This window comes from Oncorhynchus masou, chromosome 8, assembly GCF_036934945.1.
Source record: "Oncorhynchus masou masou isolate Uvic2021 chromosome 8, UVic_Omas_1.1, whole genome shotgun sequence".
Taxonomy (NCBI): Eukaryota; Metazoa; Chordata; class Actinopteri; order Salmoniformes; family Salmonidae; genus Oncorhynchus; species Oncorhynchus masou.
The window spans coordinates 6,940,588-6,964,925 of record NC_088219.1 but is presented as its reverse complement, the minus strand read 5'-3'; the positions used below and the strand labels follow the sequence as shown (position 1 = coordinate 6,964,925).

The 24,338-nt window shown below is 40.3% G+C and overlaps 1 protein-coding gene across 1 annotated transcript; it reads right to left on the bottom strand.

Moving 5' to 3' along the window:
• Positions 1-559: 559 nt before the first annotated feature.
• alg5 (ALG5 dolichyl-phosphate beta-glucosyltransferase) lies at positions 560-24,320 on the bottom strand. The gene is made up of 10 exons (XM_064971373.1): positions 24,027-24,320; positions 23,586-23,754; positions 23,079-23,125; positions 21,851-21,919; positions 21,506-21,598; positions 21,079-21,192; positions 6,472-6,531; positions 5,620-5,771; positions 4,729-4,814; positions 560-1,584 (listed from the first exon to the last, which is right to left on the bottom strand). Exons 1-10 carry the CDS (start codon positions 24,087-24,089, stop codon positions 1,469-1,471), a joined length of 969 nt encoding a protein of 322 aa, XP_064827445.1. The 5' UTR covers positions 24,090-24,320; the 3' UTR covers positions 560-1,468.
• Positions 24,321-24,338: the final 18 nt, after the last annotated feature.

The following is a 24,338-nucleotide window of genomic DNA, read 5'->3' as shown; positions in this document are numbered from 1 at the left end:
CCAAATGTCTGTAACAATGTGGAAAGATCACTGAAAGAAGTGGCTTGCGCTTCCCAAATGGCACCCCACTACTCCCTTTCTAGTGCACTTTGGCCAGGGCCCATAGTACTGTGGTAAAAAGGTAGTGCATTATATAGGGAATAAGATGCCAACATGGGACACAATCTGAGAGAAGACGTGTTCTCCTCTAGGTGCAGGTCTAGGATCAGTTCCCTCTCCCCCAATCGTTAAGACAGGGAAATGCTAAACTGACCCAAGATCAGAGGAAACTTCACCTTACACCATTACAGGGTTGGCACCCCTCAGTATTCTCCACAATATGGTGATTATTGTAGAGAATTCGAAGGGCAGCCTTGGACGAGACTCAAAAATGGGCACAGCAACTGTCAACCCAACACCTTACCCATAATGCAAAGAGATCCTAACCCCTTGACAAGTTGTTGGGTTAAGGTCACTACGATATTTAGAATTATATTTTGCATTTAATTTCTTCTAAGCCACATTACCAGTTACAACATGTGATAATAATTTACATCAAGAAAAAAAAAAACATTAATCATTAGAGCTGATTTTCATTTAATTTGGTTCAGTCCTTCTACATTACAGACATACTTATACAACCAATTAACACTCATTGAAAATGACACCTTCAATTTTACCTAACCAAAATCATGCTAAAAACCAGAACATGATCCATTTGATCCCTCAGCGACACCGTCAACATTACTCTTCACCCACACAAACAGTTTGACAGAAATGTAAAAAAAAAAAAATGAGTAACATGGTACACGGATTGATCATGTGGTGCGTGTATCTGTAACCGTGGCAATGGCATGTGCATGTTACCACGGACACCACAAACCCTTTTTCAGGTGAAGCAAAGAAACGAGTATTCTGAACCTGGCAATAGGCGGGACAGACCGGGACCTGTCAATCAATCATCTAAAGATTTCTCAGCCAATGGCAATGTTCGGAAGAGAACATAGCCCTCCCATTGATACCTTCATTTAACCAGGCAAGTCAGTTAAGAACAAATTCTCATTTTCAATGACGGCCTAGGGACAGTGGGTTAATTGCCTGTTCAGGGGCAGAACGACAGATTTGTACCTTGTCAGCTCGGGGATTTGAACTTGCAACCTTTTGGTTACGAGTCCAACGCTCTAACCACTAGGCTACCCTGCCGCCACCAAAATCTCAATAGTCTAAAAATAGCTTCCTCTCCTCAATCTGCAAAGGACATTAAAGAGCTGAACAGGTGAAAATAAACTCCCAGTAGGCATTCTCTTCAATGCTTTCACCTGCTAGGTCAGATCAGTGCAGCTGGAGGAGAGGACACAAGGAGAGCAAGCCACATCAAGACTATTGAGCCGCAGCCCACAACGGAGTTCACGGTAATCCCGTCCAACGAGGAAGTTCATCTGTCCAATCGGAGGGCTGTCCCGTTGTGCGAGGGCTGATGTGATTGGCTCTAGTCGGTCTTGCGAGGGCTTTCCAGTCTCCAGGCACCAGTGACGTAACGCAGGCGGATGAACACCAGGTCTCGACCCATCTGTAGCCAGCTCCACACTGGCACCAGCTTGGACCCTACAACAACACATGACACATTAAGGGCTGTGTCCAGGTTGAACTCCACTTTGCCTCGAGCTTAAGAAGAACAGTCCTTAGCTGTGGTATATTGGTCATATACCCCACCTCCTCGGGCCTTATAGCTTCCTTATACCCCACCCCACCGGGCCTTATACCCCACCCCCTCGGGCCTTATATCCCACCTCCTCGGGCCTTATAGCTTCCTTATACCCCACCCCACCGGGCCTTATACCCCACCCCCTCGGGCCTTATAGCTTCCTTATACCCCACCCCACCGGGCCTTATACCCCACCCCCTCGGGCCTTATACCCCACCCTCTTGGGCCTTATATCCCACCCTCTTGGGCCTTATATCCCACCCCCTCGGGCCTTATACCCCACCCCCTCGGGCCTTATAGCTTCCTTATACCCCACCCCCTCGGGCCTTATACCCCACCTCCTCGGGCCTTATAGCTTCCTTATACCCCACCCCCTCGGGCCTTATACCCCACCTCCTCGGGCCTTATAGCTTCCTTATACCCCACCCCACCGGGCCTTATACCCCACCCCCTCGGGCCTTATATCCCACCTCCTCGGGCCTTATACCTTCATTATACCCCACCCCCTCGGGCCTTATATCCCACCCCCTCGGGCCTTATACCTTCATTATACCCCACCCCCTCGGGCCTTATACCCCACCCCCTCGGGCCTTATACCCCACCCCTCGGGCCTTATACCCCACCCCCTCGGGCCTTATACCCCACCCCCTCGGGCCTTATACCCCACCCCCTCGGGCCTTATAGCTTCATTATACCACATAACCAGCTTATAACACCTCAAGCCAGCAGGCAGCCTAGCGGTTAAGATGGGTTATAACCTTATAACACATTATAATGTACTAGAACAGCATGTTTGGTCTGGGTGTTACCGCTGCACTGCAGAACTTCACAGCACATTGCTGAGAGAAAGTCATGTTTCAGGCCTACGTGAATAAAGTCGACCCAAACAGCCCAGACAGGTTTGATTAGGTTAAAACTCGAAGCTACAGTACGTAAGACTGAATACGACACTACTGATTATCCACCTTAAAACTCACCTCTCTCACTCCAGTTGTGTGCGCGTATGTGTGTGTATTAGGGTTGAATAGCGGTAACCGGGTTACTGAGATTTCCCCACACAAACCATCTCCCTTTTCCCGGGATAAATAGCTGTGAGAAACCGGTCAATTATATATATATATAAATATATATCCCATTTAGCAGACGCTTCTGTCCAAAGCGACTTACAAGTCGGCTGGGGCCACTACTTTTACATATGGGTGGCCCCAGCGGGAATCGAACCCACGACGCTTGGCGTTGCAAGCGCCATGCTCTACCGACTGAGCCACACAGATAAATTATTTATATGAACAGCATGCTGTGAAACGGAACTGTTAGATTATACGCAATGTATAAATCTGTCTTCTCCACGGGTCATGACCTAATCTCTGCTATCTGCATGATCAATCATCAACACTCAGGGTGAGGACAGACAGCACATTTCAGTATGAACGCATCATCTCGTCATGTTCAACATTTTTGTTGTTGTTGTGAATGATGGGTTATGCATAGGCTAAGCTAAGCTTCGAACTTATAGCCTCGGTCTCTTGTGCAATACACACCTGAGCTCCCACTGGACCCTCTCCTTCATGTTCCTAGACGAGACTTGAACAGCTTGCTGGACATTTCTTATACTCATGGACTATTGGAAGAGGGACGCAAGTTCTTGTTTGCCGAATGTTGAATACAGCAGCCAATAGAACTCACGGCCACAGGCCAGGTAGTTTGTAAGAAGAGTGGATGTGTGATGGCATCAGGCTATGTAACAGTTATCCTATACCCTTCAATCTTCGTGAAGAGGAGTGATCGACCGTCTACATCTCATTTCCGAGTCCAATATTATTCAAGGATGTCATTAGAATGATGAAGTGCAATGAAACAGTTGAAAGCGAGGAAAGAATGAAGCAACGAGAGAAAGAGGTGGTAGCTAATAGCATTATGGGAAATATTATGAAAATATATATATATATATATATTTATATAAATAAGTCAGCCTACTAACTAAATATTAAAACAAAAAAATTCAAAATTTAAATGAAATTCGCCACGTCCTGCACCATAATCACGTTCTCTCCCAGCTTCCTGGTTTGAATGAGAAGCGTAAATCCAGTCTATATAATACAGTATAATTCAATACAGTACCATAATACAGTTTACACTCAAACGTTAGCCTACTGGAGCCAGCTTCATTCATTTACCCAAGAGGCTACATGTAGGTCTGTTGGATAACAGCACAATTATTTTGGCTTTTATGGGCTTGTGATCATTAAATATCTTTAACGTAGGGATCATGAAATATTTTTAACGTAGGGATCATTAAATATCTTTAACGTAGGGATCATTAAATATCTTTAACGTAGGGATCATTAAATATCTTTAACGTAGGGATCATTAAATATCTTTAACGTAGGGATCACTAAATATCTTTAATGTAGGGCTCATGTAGGGATCATGAAATATCTTTAATGTAGGGCTCATGAAATATCTTTAATGTAGGGATCACTAAACATTTTTAATGTAGGGATCATTAAATATCTTTAACGTAGGGATCACTAAATATCTTTAACGTAGGGATCACTAAATATCTTTCACGTAGGGATCACTAAATATCTTTCACGTAGGGATCACTAAATATCTTTCACGTAGGGATCACTAAATATCTTTCACGTAGGGATCACTAAATATCTTTAACGTAGGGATCACTAAATATCTTTAACGTAGGGATCACTAAATATCTTTAACGTAGGGATCACTAAATATCTTTAACGTAGGGATCACTAAATATCTTTAATGTAGGGATCATTAAATATCTTTAATGTAGGGATCATCAGAGTCAGGTAGCATCAGGTTAGAATGTTCATGCTGATCAAAGCTCTAATCAAATCCAGACAGTTATCTGCTTTAGAATGACACTCCCGGTTTTGTCGGGAAATACAGGACTAACTGGGAGAAAAGTTTATTTTCTCGGGATGCAACATTTTTAAAATACTGGGGAAATATTCAACGCTAGTGTGTATGTTTAAGTATGAGAGACTCACACATCTCAGTCTAGTTGACAGACTTACCTTCTATCTCAGTCCAGTTGACGGCCACCTCGGCTATGGGTATCTGAAAGCACTGAGCGATATACAGCAGCTCCACGTCAAAGGCCCTGTGGAACAGTACAACATCCTAGTTACAATGTTTTTACAACGACGACAAGAACAACAACAACAAAGGCCCTGTGGAACAGTACAACATTCTAGTTACAATGTTTTTACAACGACGACAAGAACAACAACAACAAAGGCCCTGTGGAACAGTACAACATTCTAGTTACAATGTTTTTACAACGACGACAAGAACAACAAAGGCCCTGTGGAACAGTATCACACCATATTCAGTGCTAGTCCTTGACTAGTAAACTTTGTTGTTTTTCCGTCATGATCAAGTTGTTTAGGGAGCCTATACCAGTGCACCGTTCATTCAAATTGTAGTTATTTGAAGGACAGATTGTGTGCTTAATGGTCTCGTCCAGAGAGAGTGACCGTACCATTGCTCCACTCAAATTCAAGTTGTGGTTATTGTGAGTTAGTGTTCTCGTAAAGTGAGAGACCGGACCACTGCGCCAGAGAGAAGGTCTTGCACTTTCCCCATACGTTTTCTTGTTTAAATTAAGCCATCGAATTACTACGTAATAACCATCATTCACAACTTGCAAATATAAATGAGAGGTAAAATTTGCTCCTTCAGATAATTTTTTGAAGGGGTTAGAATAGAACTACAACTACCCCGTTAGTATAGAATTTCTTATAGCAGGTAAACGTTGGTATAAGAAAGAGAGAGACCTTACTATCGCTCCACATGCAGGGAGGATAATTATTTTAACTAAGTAGAATACAATACGGGGTAAACACCAATACATTTTGGTATTGGGTGAGCGGTTAAGTTAGCGTTTTGGGGGGGGTGGACCTTACCATCGCTCCACATGTAAGGAGGAGAAGGTTTTGAGGGCGGCCTCGCGGGTGAAGAGCTTGAAGCCACACTGTGTGTCCTTGATGCCTCGCACACAGAAAAACCAAACCAGGAAGTGGAACCCATACATCAGGAACGTACGGAACATGGACCGCTAACATGGAAACACAAACAAAACAAATCCATCTACAAGACCTTGGTGTGTTGTTTTTTTGGGGCATCTATGCATTTCATCACAGGGTTACTTAGGTGAGAGAGTGAGTGAGTGAAGAGAGATGGCAAAAAGAGATGGGAGAAAGCGAGAGAGAGATGGGAGAAAGCGAGAGAGAGATGGGAGAAAGAGAGAGAGATGGGAGAAAGAGAGAGAGATGGGAGAAAGAGGTGGGAGAAAGAGGTGGGAGAAAGATGAGAGAGATGGGAGAAAGAGAGAAAGAGAGAGAGATGGGAGAAAGAGAGAGAGAGATGGGAGAAAGAGAGAGAGATGGGAGAAAGAGAGAGAGATGGGAGAAAGAGGTGGGAGAAAGAGGTGGGAGAAAGATGAGAGAGATGGGAGAAAGAGAGAGAGATGGGAGAAAGAGGTGGGAGAAAGAGGTGGGAGAAAGATGAGAGAGATGGGAGAAAGAGAGAGAGAGATGGGAGAAAGAGATGGGAGAAAGAGATGGGAGATGGGAGAAAGAGAGAGATGGGAGAAAGAGGTGGGAGAAAGAGGTGGGAGAAAGATGAGAGAGATGGGAGAAAGAGAGAAAGAGAGAGAGAGATGGGAGAAAGAGAGAGAGAGAGAGATGGGAGAAAGAGAGAGAGAGAGAGATGGGAGAAAGAGAGAGAGAGAGAGATGGGAGAAAGAGAGACAGTACCGAAGCGACTGCCTCCTCCTCCAGGTGTGCTCTGGACCCACAGGATATAGCCATGTTCTCCTGTAACACACCAGCCTTTCGTTATTTAACCGGGAGATATACAGAAAGTCCCATTGAAATCAAATCAACATTTGATTAGTCACATACACATGTTTAGCAGATGTTATTGGTCACATACACATGTTTAGCAGATGTTATCGCAGGTGTAGTTAAATGCTTGTGTTCCTAACTCCAACAGTGCAGTAACATCTAACAATATACAACAATACACACAAATCTAAAAGTAAAATAATGGAATTAAGAAACATATAAATATTAGGACGAGCAATGTCAGAGTAGCAATTAATAAAATACAGTAGAATAGAATACAGCATATACATATGAGATGAGTAAAGCCCTATGTAAGCATTATTAAAGTGACGAGTGTTCAATGCAGTATAGACAGTAGTTATATAGGATGGTGTGTATAGACAGTAGTTATATAGGGTGGTGTGTATAGACAGTCGTTATATAGGATGGTGTGTATAGACAGTAGTTATATAGGATGGTGTGTATAGACAGTAGTTATATAGGATGGTGTGTATAGACAGTATAGACAGTAGTTATATAGGATGGTGTGTATAGACAGTAGTTATATAGGATGGTGGGTATAGACAGTATAGACAGTAGTTATATAGAATGGTGTGTATAGACAGTAGTTATATAGGATGGTGTGTATAGACAGTAGTTATTTAGGATGGTGTGTATAGACAGTAGTTATATAGGATGGTGTGTATAGACAGTAGTTATATAGGATGGTGTGTATAGACAGTAGTTATATAGGGTGGTGTGTATAGACAGTAGTTATATAGGATGGTGTGTATAGACAGTAGTTATATAGGATGGTGTGTATAGACAGTAGTTATATAGGATGGTGTGTATAGACAGTCGTTATATAGTATGGTGTGTATAGACAGTAGTTATATAGGATGGTGTGTATAGACAGTAGTTATATAGGATGGTGTGTATAGACAGTAGTTATATAGGATGGTGTGTATAGACAGTAGTTATATAGGATGGTGTGTATAGACAGTATAGACAGTAGTTATATAGGGTGGTGTGTATAGACAGTAGTTATATAGGATGGTGGGTATAGACAGTAGTTTTATAGGATGGTGTGTATAGACAGTAGTTATATAGGATGGTGTGTATAGACAGTAGTTATATAGGATGGTGTGTATAGACAGTAGTTATATAGGATGGTGTGAATAGACAGTATAGACAGTAGTTATATAGGATGGTGTGTATAGACAATAGTTATAGAGGATGGTGTGTATAGACAGTAGTTATAGAGGATGGTGTGTATAGACAGTAGTTATAGAGGATGGTGTGTATAGACAGTAGTTATAGAGGATGGTGTGTATAGACAGTAGTTATAGAGGATGGTGTGTATAGACAGTAGTTATAGAGGATGGTGTGTATAGACAGTAGTTATAGAGGATGGTGTGTATAGACAGTAGTTATAGAGGATGGTGTGTATAGACAGTAGTTATAGAGGATGGTGTGTATAGACAGTAGTTATAGAGGATGGTGTGTATAGACAGTAGTTATAGAGGATGGTGTGTATAGACAGTAGTTATAGAGGATGGTGTGTATAGACAGTAGTTATAGAGGATGGTGTGTATAGACAGTAGTTATAGAGGATGGTGTGTATAGACAGTAGTTATAGAGGATGGTGTGTATAGACAGTAGTTATAGAGGATGGTGTGTATAGACAGTAGTTATAGAGGATGGTGTGTATAGACAGTAGTTATAGAGGATGGTGTGTATAGACAGTAGTTATAGAGGATGGTGTGTATAGACAGTAGTTATAGAGGATGGTGTGTATAGACAGTAGTTATAGAGGATGGTGTGTATAGACAGTAGTTATAGAGGATGGTGTGTATAGACAGTAGTTATAGAGGATGGTGTGTATAGACAGTAGTTATAGAGGATGGTGTGTATAGACAGTAGTTATATAGGATGGTGTGTATAGACAGTAGTTATATAGGATGGTGTGTATAGACAGTAGTTATATAGGATGGTGTGTATAGACAGTAGTTATATAGGATGGTGTGTATAGACAGTAGTTATATAGGATGGTGTGTATAGACAGTAGTTATATAGGATGGTGTGTATAGACAGTAGTTATATAGGATGGTGTGTATAGACAGTAGTTATATAGGATGGTGTGTATAGACAGTAGTTATATAGGATGGTGTGTATAGACAGTAGTTATATAGGATGGTGTGTATAGACAGTAGTTATATAGGATGGTGTGAATAGACAGTATAGACAGTAGTTATATAGGATGGTGTGTATAGACAGTAGTTATATAGGATGGTGTGTATAGACAGTAGTTATATAGGATGGTGTTTATAGACAGTAGTTATATAGGATGGTGTTTATAGACAGTAGAGACAGTAGTTAAACAGGATGGTGTGTATAGACAGTAGTTATATAGGATGGTGTTTATAGACAGTATAGACAGTAGTTAAACAGGATGGTGTGTATAGACAGTAGTTATATAGGATGGTGTGAATAGACAGTATAGACAGTAGTTAAACAGGATGGTGTGTATAGACAGTAGTTATATAGGATGGTGTGTATAGACAGTAGTTATATAGGATGGTGTGTATAGACAGTAGTTATATAGGATGGTGTGTATCGACAGTAGTTATATAGGATGGTGTGTATAGACAGTAGTTATATAGGATGGTGTGTATAGACAGTGATATAGTATGGTATGTATAGACAGTCGTTATATAGGATGGTGTGTATAGACAGTAGTTATATAGGATGGTGTGTATAGACAGCAGTTATATAGGATGGTGTGTATCGACAGTAGTTATATAGGATGGTGTGTATAGACAGTAGTTATATAGGATGGTGTGTATCGACAGTAGTTATATAGGATGGTGTGTATAGACAGTAGTTATATAGGATGGTGTGTATAGACAGTGATATAGGATGGTATGTATAGACAGTAGTTATATAGGATGGTGTGTATAGACAGTAGTTATATAGGATGGTGTGTATAGACAGTAGTTATATAGGATGGTGTGTATAGACAGTAGTTATATAGGATGGTGTTTATAGACAGTAGTTATATAGGATGGTGTGTATAGACAGTATAGACAGTAGTTATATAGGATGGTGTGTATAGACAGTATAGACAGTAGTTATATAGGATGGTGTGTATAGACAGTATAGACAGTAGTTATAGAGGATGGTGTGTATAGACAGTATAGACAGTAGTTATATAGGATGGTGTGTATAGACAGTAGTTATATAGGATGGTGTGTATAGACAGTAGTTATATAGGATGGTGTGTATAGACAGTAGTTATATAGGATGGTGTGTATAGACAGTATAGACAGTAGTTAAACAGGATGGTGTGTATAGACAGTAGTTAAACAGGATGGTGTGTATAGACAGTAGTTATATAGGATGGTGTGTATAGACAGTAGTTATATAGGATGGTGTGTATAGACAGTAGTTATATAGGATGGTGTGTATAGACAGTAGTTATATAGGATGGTGTGTATAGACAGTAGTTATATAGGATGGTGTGTATAGACAGTAGTTATATAGGATGGTGTGTATAGACAGTAGTTATATAGGATGGTGTGTATAGACAGTAGTTATATAGGATGGTGTGTATAGACAGTAGTTATATAGGATGGTGTGTATAGACAGTAGTTATATAGGATGGTGTGTATAGACAGTAGTTATATAGGATGGTGTGTATAGACAGTAGTTATATAGGATGGTGTGTATAGACAGTAGTTATATAGGATGGTGTGTATAGACAGTATAGACAGTAGTTATATAGGGTGGTGTGTATAGACAGTAGTTATATAGGATGGTGGGTATAGACAGTAGTTTTATAGGATGGTGTGTATAGACAGTAGTTATATAGGATGGTGTGTATAGACAGTAGTTATATAGGATGGTGTGTATAGACAGTAGTTATATAGGATGGTGTGAATAGACAGTATAGACAGTAGTTATATAGGATGGTGTGTATAGACAATAGTTATAGAGGATGGTGTGTATAGACAGTAGTTATAGAGGATGGTGTGTATAGACAGTAGTTATAGAGGATGGTGTGTATAGACAGTAGTTATAGAGGATGGTGTGTATAGACAGTAGTTATATAGGATGGTGTGTATAGACAGTAGTTATATAGGATGGTGTGAATAGACAGTATAGACAGTAGTTATATAGGATGGTGTGTATAGACAGTAGTTATAGAGGATGGTGTGTATAGACAGTAGTTATAGAGGATGGTGTGTATAGACAGTAGTTATAGAGGATGGTGTGTATAGACAGTAGTTATAGAGGATGGTGTGTATAGACAGTAGTTATAGAGGATGGTGTGTATAGACAGTAGTTATAGAGGATGGTGTGTATAGACAGTAGTTATAGAGGATGGTGTGTATAGACAGTAGTTATAGAGGATGGTGTGTATAGACAGTAGTTATAGAGGATGGTGTGTATAGACAGTAGTTATAGAGGATGGTGTGTATAGACAGTAGTTATAGAGGATGGTGTGTATAGACAGTAGTTATAGAGGATGGTGTGTATAGACAGTAGTTATATAGGATGGTGTGTATAGACAGTAGTTATATAGGATGGTGTGTATAGACAGTAGTTATATAGGATGGTGTGTATAGACAGTAGTTATATAGGATGGTGTGTATAGACAGTAGTTATATAGGATGGTGTGTATAGACAGTAGTTATATAGGATGGTGTGTATAGACAGTAGTTATATAGGATGGTGTGTATAGACAGTAGTTATATAGGATGGTGTGTATAGACAGTAGTTATATAGGATGGTGTGTATAGACAGTAGTTATATAGGATGGTGTGTATAGACAGTAGTTATATAGGATGGTGTGTATAGACAGTAGTTATATAGGATGGTGTGTATAGACAGTAGTTATATAGGATGGTGTGTATAGACAGTAGTTATATAGGATGGTGTGTATAGACAGTAGTTATATAGGATGGTGTGAATAGACAGTATAGACAGTAGTTATATAGGATGGTGTGTATAGACAGTAGTTATATAGGATGGTGTGTATAGACAGTAGTTATATAGGATGGTGTTTATAGACAGTAGTTATATAGGATGGTGTTTATAGACAGTAGAGACAGTAGTTAAACAGGATGGTGTGTATAGACAGTAGTTATATAGGATGGTGTTTATAGACAGTATAGACAGTAGTTAAACAGGATGGTGTGTATAGACAGTAGTTATATAGGATGGTGTGAATAGACAGTATAGACAGTAGTTAAACAGGATGGTGTGTATAGACAGTAGTTATATAGGATGGTGTGTATAGACAGTAGTTATATAGGATGGTGTGTATCGACAGTAGTTATATAGGATGGTGTGTATAGACAGTAGTTATATAGGATGGTGTGTATAGACAGTGATATAGTATGGTATGTATAGACAGTCGTTATATAGGATGGTGTGTATAGACAGTAGTTATATAGGATGGTGTGTATAGACAGCAGTTATATAGGATGGTGTGTATCGACAGTAGTTATATAGGATGGTGTGTATAGACAGTAGTTATATAGGATGGTGTGTATCGACAGTAGTTATATAGGATGGTGTGTATAGACAGTAGTTATATAGGATGGTGTGTATAGACAGTGATATAGGATGGTATGTATAGACAGTCGTTATATAGGATGGTGTGTATAGACAGTAGTTATATAGGATGGTGTGTATAGACAGTAGTTATATAGGATGGTGTGTATAGACAGTAGTTATATAGGATGGTGTTTATAGACAGTAGTTATATAGGATGGTGTGTATAGACAGTATAGACAGTAGTTATATAGGATGGTGTGTATAGACAGTATAGACAGTAGTTATATAGGATGGTGTGTATAGACAGTAGTTATATAGGATGGTGTGTATAGACAGTAGTTATATAGGATGGTGTGTATAGACAGTAGTTATATAGGATGGTGTGTATAGACAGTAGTTATATAGGATGGTGTGTATAGACAGTAGTTATATAGGATGGTGTGTATAGACAGTATAGACAGTAGTTAAACAGGATGGTGTGTATAGACAGTATAGACAGTAGTTAAACAGGATGGTGTGTATAGACAGTAGTTATATAGGATGGTGTGTATAGACAGTAGTTATATAGGATGGTGTGTATAGACAGTAGTTATATAGGATGGTGTGTATAGACAGCAGTTATATAGGATGGTGTGTATAGACAGTAGTTATATAGAATGGTGTGTATAGACAGTAGTTATATATAGGATGGTGTGTATAGACAGTAGTTATATATAGGATGGTGTGTATAGACAGTAGTTATATAGGATGGTGTGTATAGACAGTAGTTATATAGGATGGTGTGTATAGACAGTAGTTATATAGGATGGTGTGTATAGACAGTAGTTATATAGGATGGTGTGTATAGACAGTAGTTATATAGGATGGTGTGTATAGACAGTAGTTATATAGGATGGTGTGTATAGACAGTAGTTATATAGGATGGTGTGTATAGACAGTAGTTATATAGGATGGTGTGTATAGACAGTAGTTATATAGGATGGTGTGTATAGACAGTAGTTATATAGGATGGTGTGTATAGACAGTAGTTATATAGGATGGTGTGTATAGACAGTAGTTATATAGGATGGTGTGTATAGACAGTAGTTATATAGGATGGTGTGTATAGACAGTAGTTATATAGGATGGTGTGTATAGACAGTAGTTATATAGGATGGTGTGTATAGACAGTAGTTATATAGGATGGTGTGTATAGACAGTAGTTATATAGGATGGTGTGTATAGACAGTAGTTATATAGGATGGTGTGTATAGACAGTAGTTATATAGGATGGTGTGTATAGACAGTAGTTATATAGGATGGTGTGTATAGACAGTAGTTATATAGGATGGTGTGTATAGACAGTAGTTATATAGGATGGTGTGTATAGACAGTAGTTATATAGGATGGTGTGTATAGACAGTAGTTATATAGGATGGTGTGTATAGACAGTAGTTATATAGGATGGTGTGTATAGACAGTAGTTATATAGGATGGTGTGTATAGACAGTAGTTATATAGGATGGTGTGTATAGACAGTAGTTATATAGGATGGTGTGTATAGACAGTAGTTATATAGGATGGTGTGTATAGACAGTAGTTATATAGGATGGTGTGTATAGACAGTAGTTATATAGGATGGTGTGTATAGACAGTAGTTATATAGGATGGTGTGTATAGACAGTAGTTATATAGGATGGTGTGTATAGACAGTAGTTATATAGGATGGTGTGTATAGACAGTAGTTATATAGGATGGTGTGTATAGACAGTAGTTATATAGGATGGTGTGTATAGACAGTAGTTATATAGGATGGTGTGTATAGACAGTAGTTATATAGGATGGTGTGTATAGACAGTAGTTATATAGGATGGTGTGTATGGACAGTAGTTATATAGGATGGTGTGTATTGACAGTAGTTATATAGGATGGTGTGTATAGACAGTCGTTATATAGGATGGTGTGAATAGACAGTAGTTATATAGGATGGTGTATATAGACAGTATAGACAGTAGTTATATAGGATGGTGTGTATAGAGAGTAGTTTTATAGGATGGTGTATATAGACAGTAGTTTTATAGGATGGTGTGTATAGACAGTATAGACAGTAGTTATATATAGGATGGTGTGTATAGACAGTAGTTATATAGGATGGTGTGTATAGACAGCAGTTATATAGGATGGTGTGTATAGACAGCAGTTATATAGGATGGTGTGTATAGACAGCAGTTATATAGGATGGTGTGTATAGACAGCAGTTATATAGGATGGTGTGTATAGACAGCAGTTATATAGGATGGTGTGTATAGACAGCAGTTATATAGGATGGTGTGTATAGACAGCAGTTATATAGGATGGTGTGTATAGACAGCAGTTATATAGGATGGTGTGTATAGACAGCAGTTATATAGGATGGTGTGTATAGACAGTAGTTATATAGGATGGTGTGTATAGACAGTAGTTATATAGGATGGTGTGTATAGACAGTAGTTATATAGGATGGTGTGTATAGACAGTAGTTATATAGGATGGTGTGTATAGACAGTAGTTATATAGGATGGTGTGTATAGACAGTAGTTATATAGGATGGTGTGTATAGACAGTAGTTATATAGGATGGTGTGTATAGACAGTAGTTATATAGGATGGTGTGTATAGACAGTAGTTATATAGGATGGTGTGTATAGACAGTAGTTATATAGGATGGTGTGTATAGACAGTAGTTATATAGGATGGTGTGTATAGACAGTAGTTATATAGGATGGTGTGTATAGACAGTAGTTATATAGGATGGTGTGTATAGACAGTAGTTATATAGGATGGTGTGTATAGACAGTAGTTATATAGGATGGTGTGTATAGACAGTAGTTATATAGGATGGTGTGTATAGACAGTAGTTATATAGGATGGTGTGTATAGACAGTAGTTATATAGGATGGTGTGTATAGACAGTAGTTATATAGGATGGTGTGTATAGACAGTAGTTATATAGGATGGTGTGTATAGACAGTAGTTATATAGGATGGTGTGTATAGACAGTAGTTATATAGGATGGTGTGTATAGACAGTAGTTATATAGGATGGTGTGTATAGACAGTAGTTATATAGGATGGTGTGTATAGACAGTAGTTATATAGGATGGTGTGTATAGACAGTAGTTATATAGGATGGTGTGTATAGACAGTAGTTATATAGGATGGTGCGTATAGACAGTAGTTATATAGGATGGTGCGTATAGACAGTAGTTATATAGGATGGTGCGTATAGACAGTAGTTATATAGGATGGTGCGTATAGACAGTAGTTATATAGGATGGTGCGTATAGACAGTAGTTATATAGGATGGTGCGTATAGACAGTAGTTATATAGGATGGTGCGTATAGACAGTAGTTATATAGGATGGTGCGTATAGACAGTAGTTATATAGGATGGTGCGTATAGACAGTAGTTATATAGGATGGTGTGTATAGACAGTAGTTATATAGGATGGTGTGTATAGACAGTAGTTATATAGGATGGTGTGTATAGACAGTAGTTATATAGGATGGTGTGTATAGACAGTAGTTATATAGGATGGTGTGTATAGACAGTAGTTATATAGGATGGTGTGTATAGACAGTAGTTATATAGGATGGTGTGTATAGACAGTAGTTATATAGGATGGTGTGTATGGACAGTAGTTATATAGGATGGTGTGTATAGACTGTAGTTATATAGGATGGTGTGTATAGACTGTAGTTATATAGGATGGTGTGTATAGACAGTAGTTATATAGGATGGTGTGAATAGACAGTATAGACAGTAGTTATATAGGATGGTGTGAATAGACAGTATAGACAGTAGTTAAACAGGATGGTGTGTATAGACAGTAGTTATATAGGATGGTGTGTATCGACAGTAGTTATATAGGATGGTGTGTATAGACAGTAGTGATATAGGATGGTGTGTATAGACAGTAGTTATATAGGATGGTGTGTATTGACAGTAGTTATATAGGATGGTGTGTATAGACAGTCGTTATATAGGATGGTGTGAATAGACAGTAGTTATATAGGATGGTGTATATAGACAGTATAGACAGTAGTTATATAGGATGGTGTGTATAGAGAGTAGTTTTATAGGATGGTGTATATAGACAGTAGTTTTATAGGATGGTGTGTATAGACAGTATAGACAGTAGTTATATATAGGATGGTGTGTATAGACAGTAGTTATATAGGATGGTGTGTATAGACAGCAGTTATATAGGATGGTGTGTATAGACAGCAGTTATATAGGATGGTGTGTATAGACAGCAGTTATATAGGATGGTGTGTATAGACAGCAGTTATATAGGATGGTGTGTATAGACAGCAGTTATATAGGATGGTGTGTATAGACAGCAGTTATATAGGATGGTGTGTATAGACAGCAGTTATATAGGATGGTGTGTATAGACAGTAGTTATATAGGATGGTGTGTATAGACAGTAGTTATATAGGATGGTGTGTATAGACAGTAGTTATATAGGATGGTGTGTATAGACAGCAGTTATATAGGATGGTGTGTATAGACAGCAGTTATATAGGATGGTGTGTATAGACAGCAGTTATATAGGATGGTGTGTATAGACAGTCGTTATATAGGATGGTGTGTATAGACAGTCGTTATAATAGGATGGTGTGTATAGACAGTAGTTATATAGGATGGTGTGTATAGACAGCAGTTATATAGGATGGTGTGTATAGACAGCAGTTATATAGGATGGTGTGTATAGACAGCAGTTATATATAGGATGGTGTGTATAGACAGTATAGATAGTAGTTATATAGGATGGTGTGTATAGACAGTATATACAGCAGTTATATAGGATGGTGTGTATAGACAGTATAGACAGTAGTTATATAGGATGGTGTGTATAGACAGCAGTTATATAGGATGGTGTGTATAGACAGCAGTTATATAGGATGGTGTGTATAGACAGCAGTTATATAGGATGGTGTGTATAGACAGCAGTTATATAGGATGGTGTGTATAGACAGCAGTTATATAGGATGGTGTGTATAGACAGCAGTTATATAGGATGGTGTGTATAGACAGCAGTTATATAGGATGGTGTGTATAGACAGCAGTTATATAGGATGGTGTGTATAGACAGCAGTTATATAGGATGGTGTGTATAGACAGCAGTTATATAGGATGGTGTGTATAGACAGTATAGACAGTAGTTATACAGGATGGTGTGTATAGACAGTAGTTATATAGGATGGTGTGTATAGACAGCAGTTATATAGGATGGTGTGTATAGACAGTATATACAGCAGTTATATAGGATGGTGTGTATAGACAGTATAGTATATGCCTGATAAAGAGAAGCTAGGATATATAAGTTATCCTGTATGAGCGTTGTTGGGGAATAATCAGAATTAGTTGGTAACATAGGTAAGATGTTTTAAATTCATCATATATTTGTAAGCTACTTCTCATCAGAATGTTATTTTGCATCTCTTGGCTCCACGATGTCTGTGTGCCAGTCAGTGTGTCTCTGTGATCTTGTCAAGATAGGATGGATTTGATATATGCCTGTTGATATGGAGGATTGGTTTATGGTTCTGAGTTTGAGAAAGGAGACAAAGCTGAACGATGAATTATGCCGATGCTTTTTTATCCTGTGTGTCTCTGCTATAAAGGATCTCAGTTGAAATGTGTAAGGGACTCTCGGAGAATTCATTGATAGACACTGAATTGATCTGAGAGTCACAGGGTTTGTGATAGAGCTCATATAATTAAAGATGGACTTTGATAACTAACTCTGACTTGTGTCTGGTTTGCTCTCATGATTTGGTAAATAGAGGAAATTTCCACGACAGTGTATAGACAGTAGTTATATAGGATGGTGTGTATAGACAGTAGTTATATAGGATGGTGTGTATAGACAGTAGTTATATAGGATGGTGTGTATAGACAGTAGTTATACGGGATGGTGTGTATAGACAGTAGTTATACGGGATGGTGTGTATAGACAGTAGTTATACGGGATGGTGTGTATAGACAGTAGTTATACGGGATGGTGTGTATAGACAGTAGTTATATGGGATGGTGTGTATAGACAGTAGTTATATGGGATGGTGTGTATAGACAGTAGTTATATAGGATGGTGTGTATAGACAGTAGTTATATAAGTGAGTAAAGCAGTATGTAAACATTATTAATGTGACCAGTGATTCCATGTCTATGTACATAGAGCAGCAGCCTCTAAGGTGCAGGGTTGAGTAACCGGGTGGAAGCCGCCCAACGATGGCTATTTAACAGTCTGACGGCCTTGAAAAAGAAGCTGTTTTTCAGTCTCTCGGTCCCAGCTTTGACGCACCTGATCTTTTCGGCCTTCCTGTGACATTGGGTGCTGTAGGTGTCATGGAGGGCAGGCAGTGTGCCCCCAGTGATGTTTTGGGATGACCGTACCACCCTATGGAGAGCCCTGCGGTTGAGGACGGTGCAGTTGTCGTACCAGGCGGTGATACAGCCCGACAGGATGCTCTCAATTGTGCATCTGTAAAAGCTTGTGAGGGTCTTAGGTGCCAAGCAGAATTTCTTTAGCCTCCTGAGGTTGAAGAGGCGCAGATTGTCAATGATGTGTACGCCAAGAAACTTGAAGCTTTTCACCTTCTCCACTGCGGTCCTGTTAATGTGGATAGGGGCGTGCCCCCTCTGCTGCGTGCCCCCTCTACGACCAGCTCCTTCATTTTGTTGATGTTGAGGGAGAGGTTATTTTCCTGGCACCACTCTGGCAGGGCCCTCACCTCCTCCCTGTAGGCAGTCTCGTCATCGTTGGTAATCAGGCATTCTACCGTTGTGTCGTCTGCAAACTTGATGATTGAGTTGGAGGGGTGCGTGGCCACGCAGTCATGGGTGAACAAGGAGTACAGGAAAGGGCTGCGCACACACCCTTGTGGGGCCCCTGTGTTGAGGATAAGCAAAGAAAATGTGTTATTTCCTAACTTAACCACCTGGGGGTGGCCCGTCAGGAAGTCCAGGACCCAGTTGCATAGGGTGGGGTTCAGACCCAAGGCCCCAAGCTAAATGATGAGCCTGGATAGTACTATGGTGTTGAAGGCTGAGCTGTCGTCAATGAACAGCATTCTTATATAGGGATTCTTCTTGTCCAGATGGGATAGGGTAGTATGTAGTGCGTCGGTGGATCTATTGGGGCGGTAAGCAAATTGAAGTGGGTCTAGGGTGCCAGGTAAGGTAGAGGTGATATGATCCTTGACTTGCCTCTCAAAACACTTCATGATGACAGAAGGGAGTGCTACGGGGCGATAGTAATTTAGTTCAGTTACCTTTCGCTTTCTTGGGTACAGGAACAATGGTGGACATCTTGAAGCAAGTGGGGACAGTAGACTGGGATAGGGAGAGATTGAATATTTCCGTAAACACTCCAGCCACTCCAGGAATCGACTAGGGATGCAGTCTGGACCGGCAGCATTGCGAGGGTTAACATGCTTAAATGTCTTACTCACGTCGGCCACGGAGAATGAGAGCCCACAGTCTTTGGTAGCAGGCCACGTCGGTGGCATTGTGTTATCCTCAAAGTGGGCGAAGAAGGCGTTTAGCTTGTCCGTGAGCAACACGTCGGTGTCCGTGACGTGGCTGGTTTTCCTTTGTAATCCGCGATTGAAGTCAATAGACCAGAGCAAGCTTCTGCTTCAGTTAGCCAGCTTCAGCTAGCCAGCTTCAGCTTCAGTTAGCCAGCTTCAGTTAGCCAGCTTCAGCTTCAGTTAGCCAGATTCAGTTAGCCAGCTTCCGCTTCAGTTAGCCAGCTTCCGCTAGCCAGCTTCAGTTAGCCAGCTTCCGCTAGCCAGCTTCCGCTTCAGTTAGCCAGAGTCCGCTAGCCATCTTCCGCTTCAGTTAGCCATCTTCCGCTTCAGTTAGCCATTCGAGCTCAGGCTTCATCCGTACTACGACAGTAGATATTGCTTGCTACGTCTGCCATTAATTCTAGCAGACTTGGAACTGAGCGTGCCTGTCACACATGGCTAGTTGAACGCCAAACTCTTTATTGAGACAAAGCCGAAACGTCACTCCACGGATGTGTCAGTAGCCACAGCTTCATTTGTGCCAAAAAAGTTATCTTGCAGATTCGGCAGGCTATTACTTTGCCCGTCGCAAATGTCAAAATACAATCTGTAATACGTAGTTGGGAAAGCAAATGCTGTCCTTAGTAAAATGTGATAGTTATTTTTTGACCCATTTTTTCTCCCCAATTTCAATCTTGTCACACTGCCTCTGAAACCCACCGAACCAGGCTTCCTAACACCACACTTAACCCGGAAGCCACTCGCATCAATGTGTCGGAGGAAACCTGCAGGCGCCCTCAAACCACCACACAGAGTCGCTAGAGCGCGGTGAGCTAAGTAAAGTCCCCCCGGCCAAACTCTCCTCTAACCCGGACCACGCTCAGCCAATTATGCCCCGCCCTATGGGACTTCCAATCACGGCCAGTGATACAGCCTGAGATCGAACCCGGGTCTGTAGCGACGCCTCTGGCACTGAGATGCCTTAGATGGTTACACCACTCTGGAGACAACGTGATTGGCATTTTAACATTACAATTTCTTTACACATAAAAAAAAAACAATTGATGAATAAAACATGTGAATCAGTCATCTTGACGATAATAATATCTCTGTGAGAGGGAGGGAATCTGATTTCATTGGTCCCCAACTTGTGGCTCAGACACTTCATTCAGGATAAACGGAGTTAGCCCTGAGTCAGTCAGTACCCAGAGCAGGATCATTCTGAAGGATTCGTTGCCATAGAAACGTCCCTGGCTAAAAGATGAGCCACTTTCATGGCTTATCCTGAGTTATCCTGAGTTGAACTCAAAAGAGTTTACCAAAGCTACCTGGCTAACTCGTCAAACCTGTTTGGTAGAACAGGACTCTGGTCAAAACAGAAACGTTATAGTCAGGGAAATTACATGTATATTCTAGACAACATAAAGAATCATAACACCCACTGGTTTGATGTTTACGTCATGAAGGCCGGCCTCCACCTTCTCCACGTCTGCAAACTTAGTGGCTCCGTCCGCGTCCGCCATCAATATCAGCTTCCCTCTGGAACTCAGAGTACCCTGACACACACGCAGACACACGCAGACACACACACACAATTCTAAGTTGAATGTGACAGTTGTGGTGAACGGCATTCTGTTGTCAAAGGCAGTACGGAGTTACTACATTCAAGATAATAGCCTGATTTTAAATGAGGCAGTGAGCAGAGATAGAGAATTAAATATCTCTAAATTTACAAGCAGAGCTCTCACCATCGTGCGTGTGTGCGCGTGTGTGCGTGTGTGTCTGCGTGTGCGCGTGTGTCTGCGTGTGTGTGCGTGTGTCTGCGTGTGTGTGTGTGTGTGTGTGTGCGTGTCTGCGTGTGTGTCTCACCATCCTGACGGCCCCTCCTTTCCCTCTGTTTTTCACCAGGGTCAGAACTCTGACTTTGTCTGCGCCATACTTTCTGGTGTACCGCAAGGCAACCTGGGAAGGACAACGCCAATACGTACACTTTACTATTTTACCTATACATGTCCTGGTGTCCTGCAAGGCACCCTGGGAAGACAGGGCCAACACGTTAAAAACTATTACTCTCTTACAAAAACATACATTCTTCAAACCCTCGAAAACGGGGTCCGATTCTACCATTTTATATGGAGGAACAATATTTCTGAAAGACAAATCGCTGTCAACAACAACAACAACAGTGTTTATAACAGATCGTCACGGTGGTACCTCTGTTGTTTGGTCACTGCTGCCGTCGTCCACCACAATGACCTCATAGGTAAACAACGGCTGCTGTTTCTGTAGGGAGAGAGAGATTTCCTATTACACTGTGACAAATACTCAGACCTAAGATAATATTTATTTCCCAAAGTTCTAATTCAACACAAAGAATTTGAAACTATAAAAAAAATAAAAATAAGAAAAAAAATTGAATATTTATTAGGTGAAAAGCCAAAATGTGCTGTTTCGGCAGCCAAATATGTGTCCCCCTGCCACAACTTGAGGGACAGCGAGTGAAAAGTGCAATGTAATGTCGATAATATTTCCCACCATGTTTTGTTTTGTCTTTCATACCAGGTCATGTGTCTTCTCAGTCATGTTGACACTGGTCTACTACCATTGCTTTAATGTATTGTTGTTCTCATTAATATTGTTGTTGTAATTGTTGTTAATGGTAATCCCATGTCCACTACTACTATTATTATTGCTGTTGGTCCCAACATTTTTATTTATATATTTTATCCTATATGAATACTTTGACAATGTAAGTAATAATGAACTTGCCATGTCAATAAAGTCAGTTTTATTGAATTGAGAGAGAGAGACAGGAGAGAGAGAGAGACAGGAGAGAGAGAGACAGGAGAGAGAGAGACAGGAGAGAGAGAGAGAGAGAACAATATTTTGATGTTCTTTTTCTTATATATATTCTTTGTTTTGATCGTATCAATATTTATTATTTTAGTCACATTAAATATAACCTGTCTCTGGATTATTTTAGTCGGTTAACATCAAGTATTTCAGAGAGTGTTTGCAGTCTGCAATTTCATAAAGGAAAACATTGAAACTTTAACTAAAAAGAGGGGATGGGTCAACAAACCAACACATTTAATTGTAAATCATTACTGCCATCTGGTGGCTACTTTGAACAATGACAGAATAATGATTTTCACCGCTGGTTGTTGACTTCACAACGTGAACAGTTTAGAGCCCTAACTCATTATTAAATTTATCAACTAAAAAGGCTGTGTTTACACAGGCAGCCAAATTCTAATATTTTTTCCACTAGTTGTTTTTTTCACCAATCACATCAGATCTTTTTTTTTTACCAGAGATCTTTTTCTGAGCTGATCTGATTGGTCAAAAGACTAATTTGGAACAAAATCCTGCACACACTGTCCCTCCATGATCATATTGTTGCTTCTTACTTCCATTCCTAACAGTGGGAGTGGCCACTCACCTGTCTGTTCTCCAGGTATCCCATAGCTTCCTCCATCATCACAGGCACTGCAACGGCAAAATACATAGACCAGGTCACACATATGTAGTCTACGGCTGCGTTTACACAGGCAGCCCAATTCTGATATTTGGCTCAATTGAAATAGCTGATCTGAATGGTCAAAATACTAATTATTAGTGATACATTATCAGTATTGGGCTGCCTGTGTGAACGCAGTCTATCCCAGGTATAAGTCGGGCAAAAGAATCATCGAAGCCAAGATTGACGCTAGTCACTAGCTGCAAGGCAATGAAAGCTGTTGTTGCAATCTGTTGTGACAATCTGTTATTATAAGGCTAGCACTGAATATGATCCTACTGTCTCATCCACCTTTAACTCCTAAGAGGAAACATGTTCAGGGGAAATGTGTGTGTGTGTATGCCTCTGTCTGCCCACCCACTTCTAGCCCCTCGTTGTGAGCAGGCACTACCAGAGAGCTTTCTGTCTATCTGCCCGTCTGTGACTCACTTCGTAGCTCCTCATTATAGGCAGGCACTATTACAGACAGCTCCAGGGAGCTGGGGTCCTGAAGGCTGGGGAAGGACTCCTCCTCTCCAGTCGCGGTCGGGAACAGCGTCTCCTTCTCATGGCGTTTCAGGTCCACCATCCCGGCAGTCAGGTGGGCTACCAGCAGCACCTGTCAAATAGAATCACAACAGAGTTAAGAATCAGGTTCTAGATTGTTCTGTCTGTCCGTTTTGGTTCCGTTGATTCTATATTCTTGTCAATATGTAAACAAAGACTATTAGGCATATTAAATAGTATTCAAAGCTATGATTGATTGATTGATTGATTGGATGCACACAGAAGTGCCCTCTACCTCATTCTGACAGCTCAATAACATGAACAAGACTTGGACATACACAACATTACCGGTTAGACAAATACTGTAGCAAGTGTACCACTTACCACGATCAAAGCAGCCACTGCCAATGCAACCAGGCAGTGAATTATTTCACATAGACAATCCATTCTCCCATTCCCTGAAGCATAGACAAACACCTGCAGTAAGGAGAGAGTGGCTAGCTACCGTGGCTAGTTAGCCTGCTAAATAACTTAACTGTACTGTTCCGTGGCGACTATCGCTGACAAACACTCTTCGGAGAAGGAAAGATAGACTATCATAGCCGTAATATTTCCAGTATTGTATCGGTCGGATCAGTTTGAACTTAACTTCCAGTCACAGGGAAACACCTAGGCGGAAGTAACTCGGTGTAGAAA